This window comes from Lipophrys pholis, assembly GCF_963383615.2.
Source record: "Lipophrys pholis genome assembly, chromosome: 3".
Lineage (NCBI taxonomy): Eukaryota > Metazoa > Chordata > Actinopteri > Blenniiformes > Blenniidae > Lipophrys > Lipophrys pholis.
In genome coordinates, this window is record NC_137627.1 from 15,485,184 (window position 1) to 15,507,807 (window position 22,624).

The window sequence follows — 22,624 nt, forward strand, 5'->3', positions numbered from 1 at the left end:
TTACAACACATTATCAACAACAAAAAGATCCATTACACATATTTCAACAGATTGCTAAGATAAAAGCTGTGAAACAGAAGAAGGTTGGCAGGACAAATTCAGGCAGCGATGCACATCAAGTGATATTTGTATCGAATTGTGACCACAGCTGTGGTGCTGCTCACTTATGTTAGCACACTGTGGATCCAAATCCAGTTAGAGGAAATGTTCACATCACATTGTTTGCAGATTACTGATGGCTGCCTGCATCCCAATTTGGTAGTCTATTGTTGTTGTTACTCCTGCTATGTGATAAAAATGCAGTTTTTCTAAGCACAGTGCATCAATTTGGCCCTGGCATGGTACAAGATCAATTGTACTTCATCCATACGCTCCTAATGTGTGTGGGACACAAAGCATTGTGGGGAGGATTTGAAATTCATCTTCAGAACTACCAAGTGGCGTGGAGTGAATGGATCACAGAACTTTTAGGGGAGAGCTTCAAGACAAACCTCCTGCAGTTTAGAGCTGAATACGGTCACAAGGTTTACTTCAGGCTCCCTGGAAACAAACAACATAATGATCTGATTGTTTGACGATGACAACTGGCATCGTCAACACTGGCTGTGGAGCCGGGGTTTGTCTGCTTGAATGAAAGCCACGGTGTTCTTGCCCATAAGCAACAAACGTGAACAAAATGTATTTTGGGGATTTTCCTATAGGTTGATTAGATTGGATACCGGAAACACATGCCATGCAGAGTGATCCAGTCAGTGTGGAGTTTATCGGGGGGGGTGGAAGGAACTACCATTTTGTGGTTGACACATCCTTGCCTTCTGCTGAATCATTTTCATTTTGTAGAAAGCTATTTCACAGGAGTCCAGAATGAAACACATCAAATTATCAATTTTGAAATCCAAGTGAAGTAGAGCTCCCAACTCATGCAATAAACACTTGTAGAGTCTCAAATATTCATTGATGTCTGACTTCCTGAGGAATTTCGCCTCAAAGATCACGAAGAAGTACTTTTGGGATCCACAGAGAGTAAAAAGCAACTCACGCATATTAGGTTGGTCAAATGGGTCTCTTCTTATATATGAACTGCAACTTATTGTTCTTTCCTTATTTTAATTTTCCTTCATTTATTTACATTTCACTCTGTTCTAAAAATGTGTATTTTAATCCAATAAATGAGACTTTCAATCTCCACTTAATGATCATGAAAAGAAATGTCACGTTAAAACTGAAGCTCTCTACAATAAGTAACAGAATTAATGCTGCTTATGTGTAATTTAGGACACATTAGTCAAATCTCCAGTGACTCTTAAGAGTGCAATCTCAAAAACTGACTTGATATTCAGGCTGGAAATCATTAATCACACTTAATTGAAGCTCCGTCGGATTGGCAGCCACACATTGATGTTTATGGATGACTTTATTTTCCGTGCGGCGAATATTAAGTCAATTGTTGTGTCAGTCTTGTTTTCCAGACAGAACGAAAGCAATGACTATTAATGAAGTGACACCTTTATTAACTTAGCATTAGATAAATGATAAATACAGCAGTTGGATGATGCCATTAAAGCTTTGTACGTCACACAAACACAAGTACAAACAAATATTTCTATTGCACGAATGAAACATTAGATTGTAAAGCCACGTTGTAACACTACTTTGTAATATCACTATAATTAGCAGCGAATATGTATTTCAACATAATTCATATCATTTGGATGATGTACTACAACATAGACATAATTGACTTACATAATTCGATTTTGAAACACAGACTTCCATTAGGACAAACTAAAACAAATATCTTCTGCACGTTTCCTCCTCTCGGCCTGTACTCCGTGTCAGCTGCGAGGAGTTCAGTGTTCGGTCAGTTCCTCCAAGTGTTTAGCGTTTATATAGAACCGAATGCCGTAACCACTGAAACCGCCCCTTGTGTCAGCCTGGTGCATCAGTCTGCTAGAGACAGCTTCAGCCAGAGGCTTCTGTTTATGCCTTGGCTTGCCTTTTTAAAGCTGCAGGATCTGCTTAGTGTCTTCCCCAGCAGCTCCTCCTTTCATGAACAGCACCAAAATCCAGATGGGAAGAAAAAAAAAGAAAAAAAATCTTCAGCACTATAACAAGCATTATACAGCCTGGACTGGATTTCCTTCTTTGGGTGTTTGGTTAAAGATAACTTCTTTTAGAGCTTCCCTCTGGTGAAACTGTAGAAGACAGGAGAAAATGTCTTTGAAAAGCTGAGAGAGCATGGACGAGTCAAATAGATGTTTATCGTTGTCTTTGTTTCCTCTCGACACTTCAGATATTAACAGTGGTGTCACAGTCCAGGTCTGGATGTTGCCCTCTCCACCATTCCACTCTCATGGTTGCGGCATGGACAGAGGTAGCCTTTCAGGTGCATGCGCACCTTGCTGTGCAGCGAGGCGTATATGAAGGGGTTGTAGCACGCAGAGCTCATGGCCACTAAATGACAGCAGACCTGTAGAACATTTATGTAGCGTTTTCCTATCATGTGAAAGTTTGGGTCCAAATCCAGCAACAGGTTCAGCACCTGCACAAAAACATTGAAACAATGTTAAACTTACTCCTGGCAGAATTCCGGACAAAAACCACAATATGTTCAAGATTTAGAAATGAGCAGGGTGTTTTCTGTACAGTATGCCAGGCAACTACAGTGAGAGACTGACAATTACATCTAAGGACCATTTACTAAAATATGTGTTTTTCCATACATTAAGTGACAGTAGTGAGTCTTCATAGTTAACTTCTGGTGTGTGTGTACAAAAACATGCACCGTGGGTCCCTGAGCAAGACCCTCAACCCCCACCAGCTCCCCCTGGGCGCTGCTCTGCATGGCTGCTACCTATTGGTCAATTTAGGAAGGAATTTCGCCTCTGGGGATTGATACAGTGCAATAAAACTAAAACTATATTGTCATTTAAGGTGCAAATCAAGTGCAAAGTACAGTACTTTGTTCTGTCTGCTTGTCTGTACAACTGCACCCCATCATGAACTCTCCACTCTCCTTCAATCAATGAGATGAGGAAATTCAAATATCATGGCCATTTGCACGGCTCATTGTCAACACATTTACCCCCAGTTGCATTAAAATGGTGATGAACTGTCTTGATAAATGATGCGTGAAATGCAATAATCTCATGGGCAATTAAAGTTTCACGTTTGTGTCGCTTCACTGATTTCATAATTTCCCAATAGTTATCTATAGAAGAATGTCAACTTGATCTTAAGGGTCGCTATATGCTTAAGATGAGAAGGGGATAATCTAGTCCAGGGGTGGCCAACCAGTCAGAGACCAAGAGCCACAAAAATGGACGTGGTACTACAATGAGCCACATCATACACATCTGGACTTACAACCAACTGAACTTCCTCGGTCACACAAACACAAAATGGCATAAAATGAAAAAAACATTTTTTTAGCCATTTATATTCCTCTCACTCATAAATAATACCCACTGTCTCTCCCTGTACTATACTACCCTTCCTCCCACACACACACACACACACACACACACACACACACACACACACACACACACACACACACACACACACACACACACACAAAACCCTCATATTTTTTACCTGCCATTTTTCTGTATTCGATATCGCAACTGTGTTAATGCAAGACAACTCACGCCCTCTCATGGGCGATGCAGCACCTCCTGTCTCTCTCGCTCGCTCCACTTCCGCCTGTTACATTTAAGGGTTAATACACACTCACCTCTTTTCTGAAACGGTATGGCGTAGTCACAAAAACCCTTGTGAGAATAATGACCATCAGTGGTTCACTAATGGTCTTGTGGTAGTGTCCTTGACACTAAGGTCTGGGGTTTGAGTCCTAACAGAGACATTTTTCTTGTTTTTTGGGTCGTTTATACCCCCATTAATGGATCAAAGAGCCGCACACTGTGGCTCGTGAGCTGCAGGTTGGCCACCCCAATCTGCTATGCTGGTTTCTAGCCTAGGGTCTAGATGTCTTCCTTGAGGGCTTCAGAGATTACAGGGGGGCCAAGGCTTTACCTGGTCTGAGGTCATCACAATAGATTTGTACCTCTTAAAAAAAATGTGCAATAAGATATTGCACTTTTTCAGAATTCAGAGCAGGCCTGGGAAACCGTTCAATATTTAGTTTAGAAGGCTCCCATTTTTGTTATTGTTTCTGGGGGTTATAGTACAGGTGTCTGCCAGTAGTTGGCCTCATGTTTTGGTAAAACTGAGATTAGAAAGGGAGTGTGCAGGCTTCCCAGTGCCATTTTGTGAGGACTCCAAGAAAGTAAAAGATTGAAAACCAGTCACCTGAAGAGGAAGCCAGCACAGGGCAAAGGCAAGCACTGAGGCCACCAGCAGCAAAAAGGTCTTTTTCCTCCTCTGACTCCAGCGCTGCTGACTGTTGGATGGCTCTCCAGGTACTGAATAGCGTTTCAAGCTGATGGTGATGGCACAGTAGGATACACTGACTGACAGCAGCGGGATCATGTAGGTGGCTATGAGAATGAAGCAAGAGTAAAGCAGCCGCAGGTTTCCACTGTTAGGCCAGAATTCCTCACACACGACCAGGTCAATGCCGGTGGGTCGCAGGTCCAGGTAACGTGTGTAGAGAGAGGGTGGTGCAGCCAGGGCCAAAGATAAAAGCCAGATGCCCAGAGACACCGCACCACAACCCCAGACAGAGATTCTCCTCCGGATTGGGTGAGCTGGGAGAAGTGAGGGGGAAAAAAAGGGGTGTTGAAATCTTTCATAAATTAGATTTATCACAAAGCTTAAAAGATGTAACACCCACTTGGCCCCCGCCATTCACAACTCAAATGCTACATTTACTAATGTTTTGGAAAGAAAACTGTTGAGAACTCAATAATTTTTTTTATGTGAAATTGGCCCAATCACACAACAACACCATTTCATGTAACTGCATCATTTCAGGCAGATCATCCGCACGAGCCTGAAAACCGGGTTGTTTTGAGAACAAGTCCCAGAGTGGAGAAATTTTAATACGTCTCCTCTGCATTGACGTGTGGACGGCAACACACGTTTGCTGAAAAAGATGACGTTTCCTGCTGTGACAATCCCTTCAAAGTGAGGCCCCGCCCCACACTTTGAAAACCACTGGGTTAGACCAAAAATGTTAATTTCCCTCGGCTGGATCTGAGTGGTACGTTATTAGCATTATCATGTGGAAAATGGTCAAATATATAATACATTGCAAATATATTGAGTTTACATGAGCTTGTCACTAGCTGTTAATCATTACAACACATTTTGGCATATTACCTACTACGACGTAGCGGTCCACCGCAATGGCAGTGAGTGAAAGCACTGATGCAAACACTGTGGCACATTGAAGCAAGGGGACCAAATGGCAGAGGGGTCTTCCAAAAGCCCAGCCATGGCTGTCAAAGGCATAAGATACAGTCAGTGGAACACAACTCAAACACATCAGCAGGTCGCCAGCTGCGAGATTACCGATGAAAATGTTTGTGGCGTTGTGAAGTTTCTTGTCAGCCAAGATGCAGGCCAACAGGAATAAGTTCCCAACAACAGCTACGACCACTACGATGCTGTAGAGTGGCAAGAACAGAGGTTTGAATCTCTGAAGAACCTCCATGCCGATAAACATATCCAAGCTGTGGTTCAGCCCGTTGACGTCTTCAAGCTTTTCTTGTCCAATTTCATGGCTGGTGTTACGAGTCATGCTGAAGTCTTTGTCCATGAACATGTCCATGTCTGTGCAAGTCAAATGAGAAAAAAAAAAAAAATGCAATTAATACTGAATCACTAAAGACAACAGGAACAATCATTAAGGAACAAACATTATGCCACTGCAACAACAGTTAGAAAAAAACAAAAAACAAGTGAGTTTCTTAGAAAATTCAAATTCTTTACGTTACATTTTGTATCTCAAGAAGATAAAAAGCACAGTACATTTTGGAACGGTAATGAGATGTTTGCGTTGCGAACATGAGGACAGATTCAGGTTATTTACAAAGTCCGGCTAACTTGACAGGCACAGTGTTTTAGAAATGAGAGGGGAATTTGAAGTTCCTGGACAAAAAAAGTAAAAAAAAAATCTTATTATAGTGAGAACATGAAAACTTCATACTGAAAACTAGAAAGTGAACCAGCAGATTTGAACTAGAATTATTGTTCCTGTAATGCAATAACGCTCACCACGGCATCCCCATGCCTTCTGCTAACAATATTTAATTATGGAATTTGGTTTTTTGGTCAAGCTTAGTCTGAATTAGGCTGGATTTCATTAGGGTTGCATTGCCATCCAGGGGTTGGACCTGTTGGCCAACGGAGTCTGTCTGTTTGGAGTTTGTATGCCGTCCCTGATGGACCAGCTTAAATGCTTAGACTGGTGACCCTGTGTGTGTGTGTGTGTGTGTGTGTGTGTGTGTGTGTGTGTGTGTGTGTGTGTGTGTGTGTGTGTGTGTGTGTGTGTGTGTGTGTGTGTGTGTCAGCGTCTCCTGGGAATCCAGCCACACAACTGTGACTTATATAAAGTGCGGATAGATGACTGCTGAAAGCAGTATGTTTACGTACGTTTATGTATGTTTATGTTTATGTCATGCGATTGACATCATCAGACAACTTCTGATCTTCCAGCAACTTTAAAAGTGAAAAATCTTCAGCAAAACTCTGGGGATAAAAAGATTCAGTTTCTTCGATTTCTAAGCAGACGGATTTACAATGGAAATCAGAGATGACGATCGCCTCCGGAAATCACAGTTAAAAAAACTAAGTGAGCATTGTGTCTGAGTGTTTAGAGCGTCCCATAGCCAGAAGAGGTTTATCTAAGTATATCTACACTTTTCCCCTGCCTGACAAAGCATCTCACATTTATTCAGATTCTTCTGTCAAAAAGTAAATTTTTTTTATCACGTTTGTTCTCTGCCCTTACAGCTGGTATTGTCGTGAATCTACATAACGTGATCCTATCCCATTCCTCATTATTTTTAATTAAAAATCCTTTGAAACTGTTTTGACAGTGACTGATTGTGATCTTAAATTAAGTCTCTTTATCTTATCGCTCCATACCAAAATCCTGGAAAGCTTAAATAGCTATAAGACAGACCGTTAAATCTATCAAGACTCGTGGTTATCGTTTACCCTCCCAATAATTTCACAGATATGCTTCATGCTCAAATCTTCATGAGTTGTTTTGACTGTGACTCAGGACGCTGAGCCTACAGTGGCATTTCTGAAGCTTTTTTTTCTTTTTCTTTTTTATGGACAGGGGGGCTAAGTCCGAATCAGGAAAATGAGTTAAATAAATCATAGCTTTTGAGAAATGTTATGAAAGCCTCGCTAACTCTGAGATGACGGGCTCCAATGCCTCCAATGGATCACACAGTGAGAGCTTATATACGCCGGTGCCTTTCCCTCCCTCTTGCAGGCAAATCTCATTTTGGCCTCTGCTGCGGCTGAGTTTAGCCATTAGATATTTGGTGCCAACAGCCATAAAAAAATCATAAGGTGGGGAAGTTTCTCAAACAATCTCATCACAACGGATGTACACCGTGAACCCCGACCTTTTTCTTCCTTTTGTTTTCAGACTCATGTTTCTGGACTGACCTTTTGGATTTACCCCTTCGCCCAGTCTGAACTTTCAATAAACTCTTTGAAATTTGATAATTTGTACGAGTCTGCTTTTGGGTTCACCACACAAACAGCTATGCCTTTTACACCTGAAAGGCTATCTTACAAACGTGGCCATAGTTGTCAATAGAAAGTAATTGCAAGATCCCACCTTTCCAGGAAAAGAAAAACCAAAACCAAACGATTTGAAGACCTGATGATGATTAATATTTAACAACTAGTCTTCTAAAACTTTTAGTTTTAACTCTGAAACTTTGACACATAACATGTTTGTGGGATTTTAAATGAAAGTGAAGAGCTGGTAAAATCAGATGTGTTTTATTATGTAGTCTTTCAGTTGGCTTTCCTCATGTTGCAGTTGAACATGATGAATGTTCCCTTCCTCAGCGTGGCCTTTTGGTTTTGGATGTTAATGAAACTGAAACAAGCTTCAGTAGTCCATGAAGCTTTTGTTAATGTCAGCATCCCTTTATTTTGAAAACAAAATACTGACCTTTAACTACAAATCTGTGTTTTCCATGGACAGAATTCACCCCGTTTATTGTCGTGCGAAGGGTGTACTGAAATAGTTGCTTGTCTACATACTTCTCTTCTACATTTTGTCTGAAAACATATTTAAAACATGTTCATCTGTAGCAGTTCTGTGAATCAGACATGGATCCTCCTTCATTCATTATTTTATGGTGACGTTCACTATTCCAAAAAGCACATGGGTGAAGAACAAACCCCCTGGACTCTCCAACCTGATTGACTATCCCAACGCTTAATCAGTTACAGACTGATTGTCTCCAGGCATGTCTAAACAGATTTACGTCACATTGAATGGACCTCTCGTGTGGAGAACAAGTTGTAAGTAGGTCAGAAATCTGAATGGTGGTGGATATGGTCCAGAATACTAAAGATCTTTTTAATCCAAAGTGCTCAAATCCCTGGAGGTTTGGGAATTGTACAGGTTTCTCCAGCACTTGTATGGTTTATAGTGACTGCAATGAACTGTTTATTAGATTTTTCACTGTCAATGAATAATCTGAAAGTAATCATCGCTACACTCTCATTTTACAGTCCAATCACTTACACCAATTTCCGGCCTTTTTTCAATTAAACTTTCCTCAAAGTTTTAGATTGCCAGATTTGCTTTTGCAGAAATAAATGTTAAATAAATAACATTGATTGGAAATGTAATGTTTTAAAGTTTAAATAAACAATGGAGAGAGCGAGAGGGAGCGAGAGAGGGAGAGAGAGAGGGAGAGAGAGAGAGAGAGGTGTATTAATTTCAATAATTGCAAAGCATCAATCCAAGATAAGTTATAAACACTGTTAAATTATTAGTAATGTTGTTGAAGTGATTATGACAAAAAAGACACCTGGTCAGGTTATAAATTAATAGCAGTTAAACATATTTGAAAATATTGAATCCCATTATTTACAATATTCATCATTGTCAAGCATAGACCGTATTTGTGTTGATGTGTAATTTTTCCTTATAAATATTGTGTTGTCTATGATACGTTTAATTTTGCTCCTTACAGGAAAGTGAATGGATGAAAAAACATCACACAAGTTACTATTCTGATTCTCCAATCAACTGGTGCCACGTCCAGGGGGTTACATGGGTTTTATGACCCTCCAAAGTAAAAAACCCTCCAATGATGATACACTCGGTCAGTGTTGTTACAGTTGTTCTGTAACTACAAAACAAGGCTGTTTCACTGCAGCCTGCTTCGTTCTCGGCTCCTTCTGTTTACCACCCTCAATTAATCTCTGTGAAACACACCTGCATATCAGGCATTCCAGTGATTGACAGACTGAAAGCAGTGACTGTGGCGTTATTACACCATGCCTCTGTTTATCTTACCTAACCAGCATTAGCATAAATTTGGTAGATACACCCTCCTGCCAGTAATTAAGTAGAGGAAACATAATATGTTGACAAGGAGATTAAAATTTAATTTACAGGCTCCGCCAGTTAAGACAGTATTGCTGTTATATGTCAGAATTCCTGATATATCCAATATATTTGAACATATCAACATGTGCTATATATTGTGCACGCATGCATAAGTAATTGAGTGTGTGTTGCATGATTAACTAAAATAGGGGACTTATGCTAATATACCACAGTAGATTTTTGTTTGTGACTGCGTCTGTTTTGACCGTGCGTGAAAATTAAGTGCGTATGAATTCGGCCTTGAGCAGACATGCTGCTCTTATGGTGTTGAGAGGTATTTCCTCCATTGCCCACTCACAACTTTTATTTGTTGACGTTATTATAAGATCTTTTCAGTTTTACCCCTTTTTATGGTCTTCTAATCATTTTGGAATCTCTTCCTTTTCTTTTTATAGGAATTTCAGATGTATTCACCTGTAATGTACAAATGTGTTTAATAACTTCTTTAACCAACACATGCAAATATTTGGTATAACATCCCATCTCAACAAATATGAACATGAAACTGTTTACAGCAAAACCCCCATTTAAATAGCCCTTTTTGTGTGTGGTGTCAGTCATAGGAGTATTTTCAGTTTATTAACTGGAAAACCCCAAAAACCTATCTATATGCAAGGGCATGGGCTACTGAGAATCCTCATGAAGATGTGCAGTAACATTTTGTTTAGATGATCCTGGATGTGTAAATTCCACTGTGTGAATCTCTTTGTCTCCACAGTATTCTTTGTATGTGTAACACCACAGACCACCACATTCCTGCACACTAAAATTCCTTTCAGACGTGAAAACGTTTGTAATTCTTTCCAGAAAGACTAACTGAATGTGTTATAATTTTGTGCACAACATTGACATGTGAGCCACTTGTAACAGAATGGGGATCTACTCACTGATGTAGTACACTTAGGGAAAACCACTTTCCTAGTTCCTTTGTTTGCTGTAGGAAAATGAACATTCATGCCAAACACGGCTTTTTTGGGGGTGGGGGTGGGGGTGGGGGGGGGGGGGGGGGACGACGACTGGCCAACAGGAACAATCTGTCAGCCCCTTTTTCATTGAAAAAAAACCCCAACCCAAAATATCCAGAGGGTCACAATATTGTTTTCCTTTTTATTTATTTACTTTCTCTCAGTAACACTGTGCAGCATTGATGAGTCATCTGTTCATGCATTTTCAAAAAAGACGGCGTAATCCATTTGACTTGTGTTTGTTTGGGTATTTTTCTCTCACCAAACTAATCTTGAGGAGGTTAGCCATCTCTGAGTCAAGTATTTTCAGCTTCTTTTAATGCTTCAGACAGCTTTTCACAGTCTTCTCTCTAAAGTCTAGCTGTCAACAAACATGACCTTAAGCAAACTGTTGAGGTAAAGAAGTGCACATGGAAGCAAATAGCACTTAGCCACTCATTTGTGTTCATCTTTAGAGGAAAAGAAAAGTCACATTTCATGACAGTTCATTTTGCTTTTGCTGGGGTGTTTTACCAAGATTCACAAAGGTCAACATCATGTCCTGACAGAGGAAAGTGGTATAACCTTTAAGAGCAGTCAGGTCTGAACCGTCATCTTCCATCACTTACTAGCATAACTTATGGTTAATGGTGAAAGATTTCTTTGTCTTCCACGTCTACCATGCCCTTTATAGCACCAGACAATTAAGCATCTGTTGCACCTTAATAAGATTAAGCATTTTGATGAAGTAAGTAATTTGGCTGTTTAGGTCATCTGGTCTGAAAGCCTTTAAGTATGCAGTCAATATGCCATTGTTGGGTCGTAGACCTCCATTGTTCACTCGATCCTTACAAACTGGGGAGGGGGAACCTTTTCTTTGAGAACAAAGAAACATCTGGTAACTGCATGGTTAGAATCGCCATTGGTCACTTGACTCCCACCAGGGGGCCCCCCGCAACCCCTCCCGTAAGCTGCACCACTGCACTCCAACGGCAGGGGGATCCACCAACTCCGTCCACTCGGAGGAGCGGAACGACCCAGAACACCGGAGCCTCCGGTTGGTCTAGGCCAGGGGTCGGCAACCCGCGGCTCCGGAGCCGCATGCAGCTCTTTCGTCCCTCCGCTGCGGCTCCTTTATCCTCGATCTCACTGCAGTTCATCCCTTATGGTAAGGCGAAGCGCACCCAGAACCAACTGTGTTGCACGGTCCCACTACAGAGAGTGCGGTAAACTGTAGGTGGTGCTGTGAGCGACGGGGGGATGTAATGTCATTACGAACCAATAGCGGTGCGAAGAGCGCAGTAGTTGCTGTCGCAGCTCACGGCAGCTGCAGTTGTGCGGTTGTCCGAAGCTGTCAACTCCCTGCAGCCGCAGCTCAGCGGCCATGTGAAGCTGGGAGTTTCCTTTATTTGTGACACAGCGGAAAACTTTCTCAATCCGAACGGCAGCGTCCATCTCCAGGTGGATCTCCTCCTCTCCTGTTACTGAGAGGAGCGTCTGAACCTCGTCAAAAGACCGCGGTGCTGTGGAGCGCCGACGTTTCAATAAACCCAGTCAACAAAACAACCCGTGTGTGCAAAGCAGCATATGTGAACAATAACAGGGGTGTTTACGGCAGATGAGATTTTTTAATATTGCAGACTTGTAGAGAGTGACGATCATCACTACCAATCAGCAGACGTGTGGATGAACGACGCTTCATGCTCACAGCCACAGTGGTGCCCCTTTTATAATTAATGAATAAATAACTAATTTATTCAAATTAATAATTTTCATTAATAAATCATTTTTGATGATTTTTTATTTTCAAGTAATTAATCAATTTCTTTAGGAGTTGTTAATGAGTAAATTTCCATTAATAATTAAAATTTTTCCTAAATTACTTTCAGTAATGTATTACTTACAGTAATTTAATCCTAATAACCAACCATAAATCCAAACATCATAAACCTCTTGATATCTAAGGCCACATTTACAAAAATGTCCCCCTCTACATTTACAAAACAAATCTTAGCCAATAGCCAATCAGAATCCTGGAAAAAACACGACATCACAAATTGTGACATTATTCTCCACCTACCCCTCATTTGATGCAAACAGCGACAAAAGGTTTTTCTAAATCTTCACTTTAAAATTTATTTATTTATTCATTTGATCGGGACAACGCACATTAATGAACAATCATATACAAATTTTTAAATGTGCCAGATTATAGCAAAACATCTGCAGTCCCGAGGCAGGTCACACAAGCAATACAATATATAAAGCAATATAAAATATAATATAAAAACTCATCATTTGTGGTTTTATAAATACCTGGGTACATGTAAATGTGGCCTAAGTATTTTCATCTCGCGGGACGAGTAAATTGGTAGAGTAGCGTTTGGTTCTCCATCATTTATTTCTGTTTTATAAATGTGTGACACCGAAGCTGACCTGTCAGCACAGTTTGCATGAGTCTAATGAGGTGATTCTCATGAATCCTTAATAAGCCTATCCAAGTCATTTTATTTTAGTAAACAACATTTAATACACAATATTTCTATAAAGGATGAACTGCACTATCAAAATAATGCCTGTTTTATTATTTTATTCTGTTTCATCGTTGATTAACAAATCATACGGTAAATTCTCATTACCAAAATGTGTCCAGATCCCTTCATCTTCTTTTATTTTCAATTCCATTAATTGGAAAGTGTGTGTAGTTATGATATTTTTTGTGATATTTATTCAAATAGACCATTCTACACTTACTTTGACTCATTACCGTAATAAGATTTCTTTGCCTGACTACTCCCATGATGCATCACTAGCAGAAGATTTGAAATGGGCACAAGGTCGTTGTGCGTCTCTCTTTTCACTTAAAAAAAAAAGTATCAAATGAATCAAATTAGTTTAGTTTTTTTTAAATGTTACTTCTACAGCATTCGTGAGAATAACTCAGTGGCTGATTCAACTGGAGTTACAATTAATTGGAGGAAGTTGCTCAAAAATCGAGACAACATCTTGGCTGAGATATTTTACAAGATGCAGGTACAGGTAAGCAAACAATTAAGTTAATTCCTCACAGGCACAGGTCAATACACAGCGGGCAAATGTTATTCTTACAACTTTTTCGCTACTGTAGGTTTCATGAGTTGCTACGTCTTTGATAAGTTGGAGTTTAGTGAAACAATAGCCTACCCGTTTGTCATAGGAGAAAACAGTTTCAGATCATTCTAATTCCAAAGCTAAAAGTCAGAGGCAGCAGCTTTACAGCTCACAATTTCTTTTGACAAACAAAGTAATGAGCACACTGAAACTTCAGTAGTTGTACCAATTTCTGAGCTTCAGACCAATGGCATATTACTGTATGACGTGCGCCTCACAACTGTGACTGTCAAGTGTGGCAGCTTATTTTTTATTTTGGGATTAACTATAATTCTAATTTTGTTCATTTGTTAGTTTTATCTTATTAAAACAAATGAAAACAAACAGTTAATAGCAGTACGAAGAAGAATAAGCTCATTGAACCTTCCCCACTCTCCAGTCCTGTCCAAGTCTGTTTTTATCGCAGGATATTTTTTTTCCAACCAATCACACTCTCAGAACTTTAATACATTCAAATAACCACAAAGCAAAGCAAATAAAGCAACCAAGGAAGTAAATAAACATTGTAATTAGGATCTCCACTGGAATGTTTAGAAGCAAACTAAGAAAGAGCTGAAAACTCAAATCTAAAACTGCCATTAGATTGTTTTACCACAGGTGTCACCTAAACACTCAAACTTTATCAAGGTTTGGCTCCAGAGTCTTTACTTCTCTTCACAGCAGGAATAATTTATTCAGATGGTTGGTAAAAACCTGATGCATGTGGATCGTCTCTAATTATTCGAAATGTGTTTCGCTTCAGCGCAATCACGGTGAAGGACGTGTTATGAAGTTTCCGAGTCCTCTGCAGCTCGGACTTTCTGCGACTCAGACGCAGACAGAAATGTGTGCTAATTGTGACACACGTGTCAATAATCAACTGCAGGATTATGTTCAGGGTCTCATCTGCGCCCTCACAATTTACCTTATATGACAGCTTGGAAAGAAAACCCAAGCTTGCCTAGTAACACTGTTGCCATGGCCTTTGTGGAAACCATCCAGACCCTGTAACTAATTTGCGGGCGTGATGAGAATTGAGAACCCTTGAAATGCAAAACAGCAAGGACGAAGCTTGATGACTTTGTCTCGCCGTAATCGGCCTGCTCTTTCACCAACGTTTTTATTTACATTTACCTTCATTGCTTTTTCATGACTCCGCAGACATTTTCTTGTGACGAGAATTTTTACAACTCTGGGAATTCAGACTTTCTGAGGCAGCTGTGCCATGTGGAGACAGTTGGAGGCAGAGGTTAGGCAAATACGAGACACAAATGAGGGCAAAGGTGATCATGCAATTCTGATGAGGTGACTAATGGTATCCCTCATTATTTGGAGTCGAGGATGCCAAGTCCTGCCAGCTCCGCATGCTGTGGCCGTTCACACCTCGCAGGTCTCTGATTGTCGTTGCAACTTTAAAAAGCACATCTTCACCGCTCTGCTGTTTATTCCAGTAAGGATATAAATACAAACCACATCCTGACTTAAGGTCTTTAAGGTCATAACAATTAAATTTCACTCCACATTTAGACCACTCATTTGTCTGCAGGGCTGATAATCAACTGCTATCTAAATGTCATTATTGCTTGCTGACCCTTTCATTAAGAGAGGTCAAAGCCCCGCTAATAGCATTACCTCTGTCAAGAAACGGCCCAAGACTGTGCAAACACATAAATGTGAACGCTTTTCGCCGAGGGGAGGAAAGAAAAGCGTCATTCTAAATCTAAAACCTAAATTCTAAACATGTGAACCTAGAAGAAGACCAATCTATATTTATTTTGAACTGTAAAATCTTCTTAGATTTGACATTTATTATGCATCAACTGGAATATATCAAACTTTTTTTTTTTTTTAACCATAATTTTAGCTCAAAAGTCATGAAAAGCTGTGAATATTAGAATATATCATGGGATCAGACTCTTAGTTTTCAACAGAAGGTTCAAAATTAACAAATTCAAAATCTCGAAGTCACAAAACTTATCATTGCCACTGTAGCAGTGTTTGGGAACGACATGAGTTGAAAAGATGATCTGTTGCATTAGTTCAGTCCACCTTCTCTCAATCACTGGATTATAGAAACGTTTCATTTCTTGTGCTTCATATAGTTTTTCACGATACTGTCCCCACTTAGAATCAAAACTTTGGGCCTATATCATTGCACCATGGACTGAAAACTGGGTTACAACAGATGGATAATTTGACACAATTCTTTCTGGTTATGTCTTTAACCCTTTTTAAGGCAATACATTATATATTTGTATATTGAAAATGTGTTTTTGTCAGAGCATATATCAAGATTTCCAGTGTTGCATAAATCGGTCATGTTTTTTTTCTTCCACCTAATTTATTTATTCATTTATTTATTTTAGATATTCAGGTTTAATATATCGGGGTAAAAGAGGTTTTGCCAAAGAAAAGGGCTGATACCATTTAGAAAATGGCTCAAATTTACCATTGTTAGTCGGGAAAACTACAGGAAGGAATGTGAAAATGAATGTCCACAATGCGAAGATGGATTATTTGCATAATAATTATCATTACCATTTACCTTCCAGAGTAAAATTTTAATTAGGTTATTGGTCGTCTCTGCTGCAGGGTGCAGTGAGCAGACATACGTCTGCAACGGGGAAAAAAAATCGGTTTACTTGAATGACTCTTTTCTCTGTTCATTCAACAAGTCTCTGCACTTGTATTCTTATACGACTTCAAAATGTCCTGTTGTAATGAGACGGTTATTAAAAATAGTAGTCCCCCCCCCCCCCCCCTCTTTTTTACATACATGGATGCCTGAAGGCACCATGAAAGAAAAGTTGTTTTCACCATGACTTTGTGGGGAATGACATCCTTTGCTATGAATCGACACTGTTTCCACTTCCATTCGCTCGTCTTTTCAAAAATTGACATTGACACATATTCAATGGCAGATGTTCTCGGAGCTTCATGAAACACAAGAAACACGAGCCTGCATGAAGCTCTTATGGTTGTACAGCAGATCACAAGTTAACTGATGAAGTGTGATATAGAGTAAATCTGTGTGGTTGCGCTCCCATGACATATTCAATACCAGAGAGACACCGTGAGAGGGATGTTATCTGAAACTGCTACCATGACATTTGTCTGTATGTATTGAGTCAACATTTTCAGTGACACGTACAACATAAGCAATTTATAAAAAAAACACCATTTGTTGTATGTCTTTAAGCATGTTTCGATTATTAATGCTAATTCAATAATACCACCTCTTTTTCATAAGAGACAAATCACTAATCCACTCTAAAGATGTAATTGCGCCGCATTTTACCACACAAAGGAAATAATTACAGTGAATAACTCCTGCACATCTTGTGTCACGATGCTCCTGCTGCCTGGCTGTTGACTAATGCTCCTTATAAGACCCACATGTCAATGTGCTGACTGCCAGACCTCCCTCAGAGCTTCTAATTGGCATTCCTCTTAATGTGGGCTACTATTATTGCACCATTTATCATCACCAGTAAGTTATTAGCAGCCTTTTCCTTGTGGTGCCATATGACTGTCAAGATCCCCACTGTATTTTCAAGACAATATCTGGGAAACATGATGTAGTAAGTGACAGCTAAATAAACCTTCTAATTTCAAGAGGTAGGGAAATTACAGTTACTGTGCTTCTTAATTATGCGCAATTAAATGTGGCACAATTGATTGTTTGTGTCTTTTTCCTCCAGGAGTGCTTATCTATAAATGTCACTGCATGCATGAATTAGAGGAGAGCGCAAGAGTGTAAGCGTCTTACCTGAGCAGTCTGACGATCCGGAGAAAATCACTGAGGTTCTTCTTCACTTCAGCAAAATAAACTTCTGGGTCTTCCTCTTGTCTCCGTCACCCCTTTTCTTCACTTCATTTAGTTACAGGTGATGGAGCTTCAGCTTCAGCTCCAGTGTCCTGTAAGATGAAAATAATCCAGACTGGAGTGAGGAGTCAGGCAGGGAGATGGTGTTTCTCACTCAGCTCTCAATGAGAGTGACAGAGGGAAAAAGAGGGAGCGTGCAAGGAGAGAGAGAGAGAGAAAAAGGACCCACATAACCTCTCTGCCTCGAAATCTTCTCAAACTGTGCCCTCCCACCTATTTTTCTTTATCTTGTCTCCATCCGCACACCTCACATGTACACACAGACATACACACGTATCCTTTCCAGCATGCTGCATTGACTGGTGCAGCCAACCTGTTGCTTGGCCTCAGGCGGGAGGATAGGCAATTTCTTCATTTGCTGTATGAGCGCAGTTTATTGCCTGCAGATAGTCGCATATGAGAAGGAATGAAGGACAAAATGTCCAACAGTGTGTGAAAAGGACAAAATAACGAGTTTGCCCCTCAATTGAAAAAAAGAAAAGAAAAAAAAGCAGGTATAAGGTGCACAGAAAGGAACAACTGAGACAGATACACACTATTTGATAAGACAGTCCAAAAATCTCAAGTTTAAATTCACACATTTATGCCAAATATGAAAGACACAGGTGCAAGCTAAGGGCAGAGCATGTATTGCCATGTAATGTCCCTCCTCTACCAATTTGTGTGCCGTTTGTGCTTTACCGCTGTCTGACAAAACCCCTGCTGACAAATCGACAGCAGCTGCAGTGAAAGCAGCATCAAATGTGATATTCAGACTGCTTTTCTATTCTCACCCACACCCTCCATGCCCTCTCCGCTCCATCACCCAAACCCCCTCCCTCGTTCGCTCTCACGCTTTAATTTTCAGGCAGAGGGCAGTCCTTTAACAGTATTGCAGAACGTGTGAAGGTCTGACTCCTGAGCTCAGAAATCCTTTCCACAGGTTCTTCCTGACCATTTCCCAGCTGAGCAGACTAATTCAATACAGGACGGACCACTCAATGGAACAAACTGTCTTGGCAAATCCCAGAGAGCCTTGAGAGATGAACGGAAAGCTTGAAAAGAGAAAGACAGGACAGAAGGATAGATATGGATTGCTGTACTTAAGAGGATTCTTGCTGCTCATCTTTTTATAGGTGCTTCTAAAGAAGACCGAAAGTTTGATTCAGGTTAGTGCAGTGAAAAGCTTGCAAAGAAATGGCTACGATTGAAAGGAAAGTAGATTCTCAACTGCTGGTATCAAGCAATTTGTTCTTGAACTACTTTGATTTTCAGACTCTTGCAATCTCCAGAAATTAAATGCGTGATATGTTGTCACATATTGTGTTTTTGAAGGAATGTTTTCTCTTTTAAGATTGGCCAATAATTATAGATGCTTCTGGTCTCCCACTGACATATGAATGAGCTTTGAGCATTCAAGCCCTGACATTTATTTTGCCTTGTTATCGGCGAGTCACAGCTGTCGATGTAATTGACTGCTCAACTCTGTGAAATGGAAAGAGGCTTTTTCTAGCTCTGTATGAGTGTGTCACTTTGCATACACACACGTAACTGCGGTGGCATCAATTAACTTTGATAATACTTATAGCAGATTAAATGGATTATTGTAAAAGTAAAGCCCTTTTCTGTGACTCCCCAGTTTTATGGGATATAGATTTACTACAATCATGAGTGCACAAGCACGAAGATATATTGTTGTATATTCTTGTGACTAATCAGATATACTATAGACTTTAAATACAACTAAAGAACAAGTTTCAAAGGGGAAAAAAAATGACAAATGTGCAAAAGAATTTATGCAGCATCTTGTCCTTGCATGTAATACCCAAGGTAAGTGGTATGTCATGTCATGTCGTTCCCATTGTCCTTGGACCATAGGGACAATTTGACAGCGGCACTTTTCTCCACCGTTGCTCCTCTGACACAAGTTACAATGCTCTTTTCAGTCCATTCATTAGTTAACCATCGGATTAGTTAACCAAAATGTCTTTTGTCTTCCCTGAGTGTTTGTCTCGCTTGGCCATGCATGACTCTTCTCTATAAGCCTATATAAGTGGATCATATGGTCCAAATGTATTTTGAATTCTTTGTCAAACTTCCTCATTGCCAAGCTACGTATTCCAAGAAGTTGTCTGTTGCAGCACATTTTGAAGGCCTTACTACATTTCTTAGGTTAAGTATTATATATCCAGGTCTCATATCCATATAAGGCAATCAAAGTAATGAGTGGTCTTAAAAACCCAATGTTGGTGCATAGGGAGATGTTCAGGTGTCCAAGTGCCAGCCTTTGATTTTCATGAGATCCAAGATGAGATGAGTTCCAAGCAACTGCTGCTCATCTCTTCTATATTTTGTCATCTAATGTCACGACTTCTTGCGATGTGGTTCAAGTGGATTGTAAGCTAAATGAGCTTCTCTCCGGATCCAGCAGTTTTGTCGATATCATCAGCAAATTGTAGATTATCTTACGTCCATTCACATAAATGGATTCACTGAAGTGCTGTAATTTCAACATCATTGTTTGCTCAGGAAAGTAATTTAAAAAGCACGGCAATGATGTGCATTCTTGTCATAGATCAACTGTTGATTTGAACCATTCAAAGCTGTTATTGTTGAGGACTGCATTGCTGCGCTTTTCAAACTGTTACTCAATGACGCTCACAATCTTCTATCAGGAGTTGTGCTTCCTCAGTACTTTCTATAGTGCTTTTCTCCACACTCTGCCAAAGGCTTTTCTTTTTTAAAGTTGATAAAGTTCTGAATTTCCATCTGATAATCTTTATTTAATTTATTTACATCTTTATATTATTCAATAAGCAGTCTCCAACTTGCTGAGCTGTACCACTGCCTGTATGAAAACCAGTGCATGCACAGTAACAGTGCTCCATAGTCTCCGGCAGTCTCTGCAGGGCGGGGAATCACGCCTGTGAAAGAAAGGTTCCACCTTGGGAGCTGGTATAAATAAAGTCAGGGATGCGGTGGATCCGACCACCAGTGTCGTGTAAACGAACCCCCCAAAAATGGAGAAAGCTTTGCGGATACAATCATTTTTCGTTGTCGTTTACATGGAGCCTAAAGAAGACATTTGCGATTTTCTTCATTCTATTATTAATCTTAAAATGGCTTATCAGAGCAATTGTCCTCACAGCATTTACAAAGGTTTCCTTTCTCGGGGAGTGGAATCATTGGAAACTTTGCTCAGTGAGTCAGCCATTCCCCAATTGTCCACATTGATTTGCAGAGTTTATGCAGGATGTCAATAGTGATATATCTTTCACCTTTCACGATTTCTGGTGGAATATTGTTGAGACCTGCTGCCTTTTCACTTTTCAGTTTGGCCACTGCTGCTTTAACATGAATGAATGAACATCACGACTTAAAATGTTTTGTTCCGTTTTTAACCTTGCATAGACATTCTTATCAGTTTTAATGGGATAATGGCAGAGATCTGTGACATACCGAGTCCATCTTTCTTGAATTTACCTGACTCTGTTAACAGATTCCCACTGGTATATTCGATGACTGAGTTTGGTTTTATGAGTTGCTCAGCGTTTCATGTGCTTCTTCTGTATCATTCTTCTCAAACCCGCGTTATATCTCATTGCACTTCAATTGAATTGTTGGCGGCTCTATATTCTGTCATCTCTATATTCTGTCATCTCCTGTACATCACAGCCCTTTAAGAACACAAGTTCCCATATTTAGTTTAATGATTTCCAAAACAGTCACTGCGACTGAGAAGTAATGACATGAATAGTTATTCTTGTGTTTGGGAAACAATGACTTTCTCTTGTTATTTTGGCTCCGAGCAATCATCCAAGAAAACTCATCCAAAAAGAGAAAAGCAGCAATCAGTTTCTGAGCTGCTGAAAATCTCCAGGCTGAAATGTGACCATCATCAGCAATTACATATGCTTTGTCTTTCAAGCAAAAACATTGAGAGCCACTTCACAATTTCTCATTCAGTGTTGAGATGTGTGTCTTTTTTTTTTTTTTTATGTATGAAAACATGAAAATGAAAACAGTTTAAAAGATATGCAACATGTGAAAAAAAAAAATTGTATCAGACTATTAAGTGTCGAAGAAATAAAACCAGGATGTTTCATCCTTTGTTAAAATTTTCATTTTGATGAGGTGTGTCACTAAATGTTATGAGGCTCATTTTGACTCAATGTCCTTAAAGAACAGCTTGGAATGTCTTCATGTCCCATTAGACTCTGTGTCTTTACATATAGAAATAAGGAAGGAAACACCAATAAGACGGAAGGAAAATGAGGTAAACAGTGTGAGAGAACAGGGTTATTTATTGAGCTAAAAGACACAAAAGTAACAGTATGGCTGTTAGTTTCAACTTGAAATTGTCTGAATCTATATTTTCTGCTGCTATTGCAAAGACGATTCCAAACTAGTCATTTATTACTTCAATAGACATTACATTTTTTAAAGTCACCTCAATTTCACATTATAAAACACATAAATACTTTCCAGGCAAAACCCTGAGTGCAGGCTGAGTTCAACCCTATCTGTAAGGAACGCTTCGATTCAACCCCTTTATCTCTGCTGTGGTCTTAAGTTGGTGTCGGCTTATATACTCCACCTTCTGTGATCACAATTATGTGTTACAAATTGGATGTTAAAGTTCTGTGTTTTTTCTCTTCCTTTGATAAAGTTTGGTATGCAATGAGTAGTTTTAATGCTTTTTGAATATTTTGAATATTAAGGGAGAAAGCATTAGTTGTACGAAGACATTTAATTGTCTGTTTGGACGTGTTTGGAGGCGTAACGACAAATCAGTTGTTTCATTCAGACGAATGAGCCCGAGCCTCACTGATCAGGCATTGTTTTGTTTTTAAATGCACCTATTACAATTTCAGTCAAAATAAGATCATTTTCAAGCAACAGCTCTCAAGGCAAACATATATGAGACTAGACAGAATGATATACCACAAAACTATTCTCGTGTGAGTGGACTCAGACTAGCAGGAAACAACAAGACAAGAAGGGAACGGAAACACAGGCAAGAAAAAAAGTAGAGAAAAGGTACCAAAATGTACAAGCTGTTTCGTCATGTGATCCATGCGTTAGAAAGGTATGAGATGTCACTGTGCTCATTGCTTATCCAGT

General features: G+C 39.8%; 1 protein-coding gene across 1 annotated transcript; it reads right to left on the reverse strand.

Moving 5' to 3' along the window:
- Window positions 1-1,492: 1,492 nt before the first annotated feature.
- Window positions 1,493-17,633, reverse strand: LOC308107703 (prolactin-releasing peptide receptor). Its single transcript, XM_080460186.1, has 4 exons — window positions 17,405-17,633; window positions 5,284-5,736; window positions 4,312-4,709; window positions 1,493-2,542 (listed from the first exon to the last, which is right to left on the reverse strand). The coding sequence occupies exons 2-4, from the start codon at window positions 5,732-5,734 to the stop codon at window positions 2,309-2,311; spliced, it is 1,083 nt and encodes a 360-aa protein (XP_080316312.1). The 5' UTR covers window positions 5,735-5,736; window positions 17,405-17,633; the 3' UTR covers window positions 1,493-2,308.
- Between the last annotated feature and the right edge of the window lie 4,991 nt (window positions 17,634-22,624).

Excerpts from the sequence above, each read along its gene's own strand:
- LOC308107703 (XM_080460186.1), bottom strand. The coding sequence starts at position 5,734 with ATGGACATGTTCATGGACAAAGACTTCAGCATGACTCGTAACACCAGC. Across the intron at positions 4,710-5,283 it reads GGACCGCTACGTCGTAGTAG|CTCACCCAATCCGGAGGAGA; the intron begins GTAATATGCCAA and ends CACTTCTCCCAG. Across the intron at positions 2,543-4,311 it reads TGTGCTGGCTTCCTCTTCAG|GTGCTGAACCTGTTGCTGGA; the intron begins GTGACTGGTTTT and ends GTTTTTGTGCAG.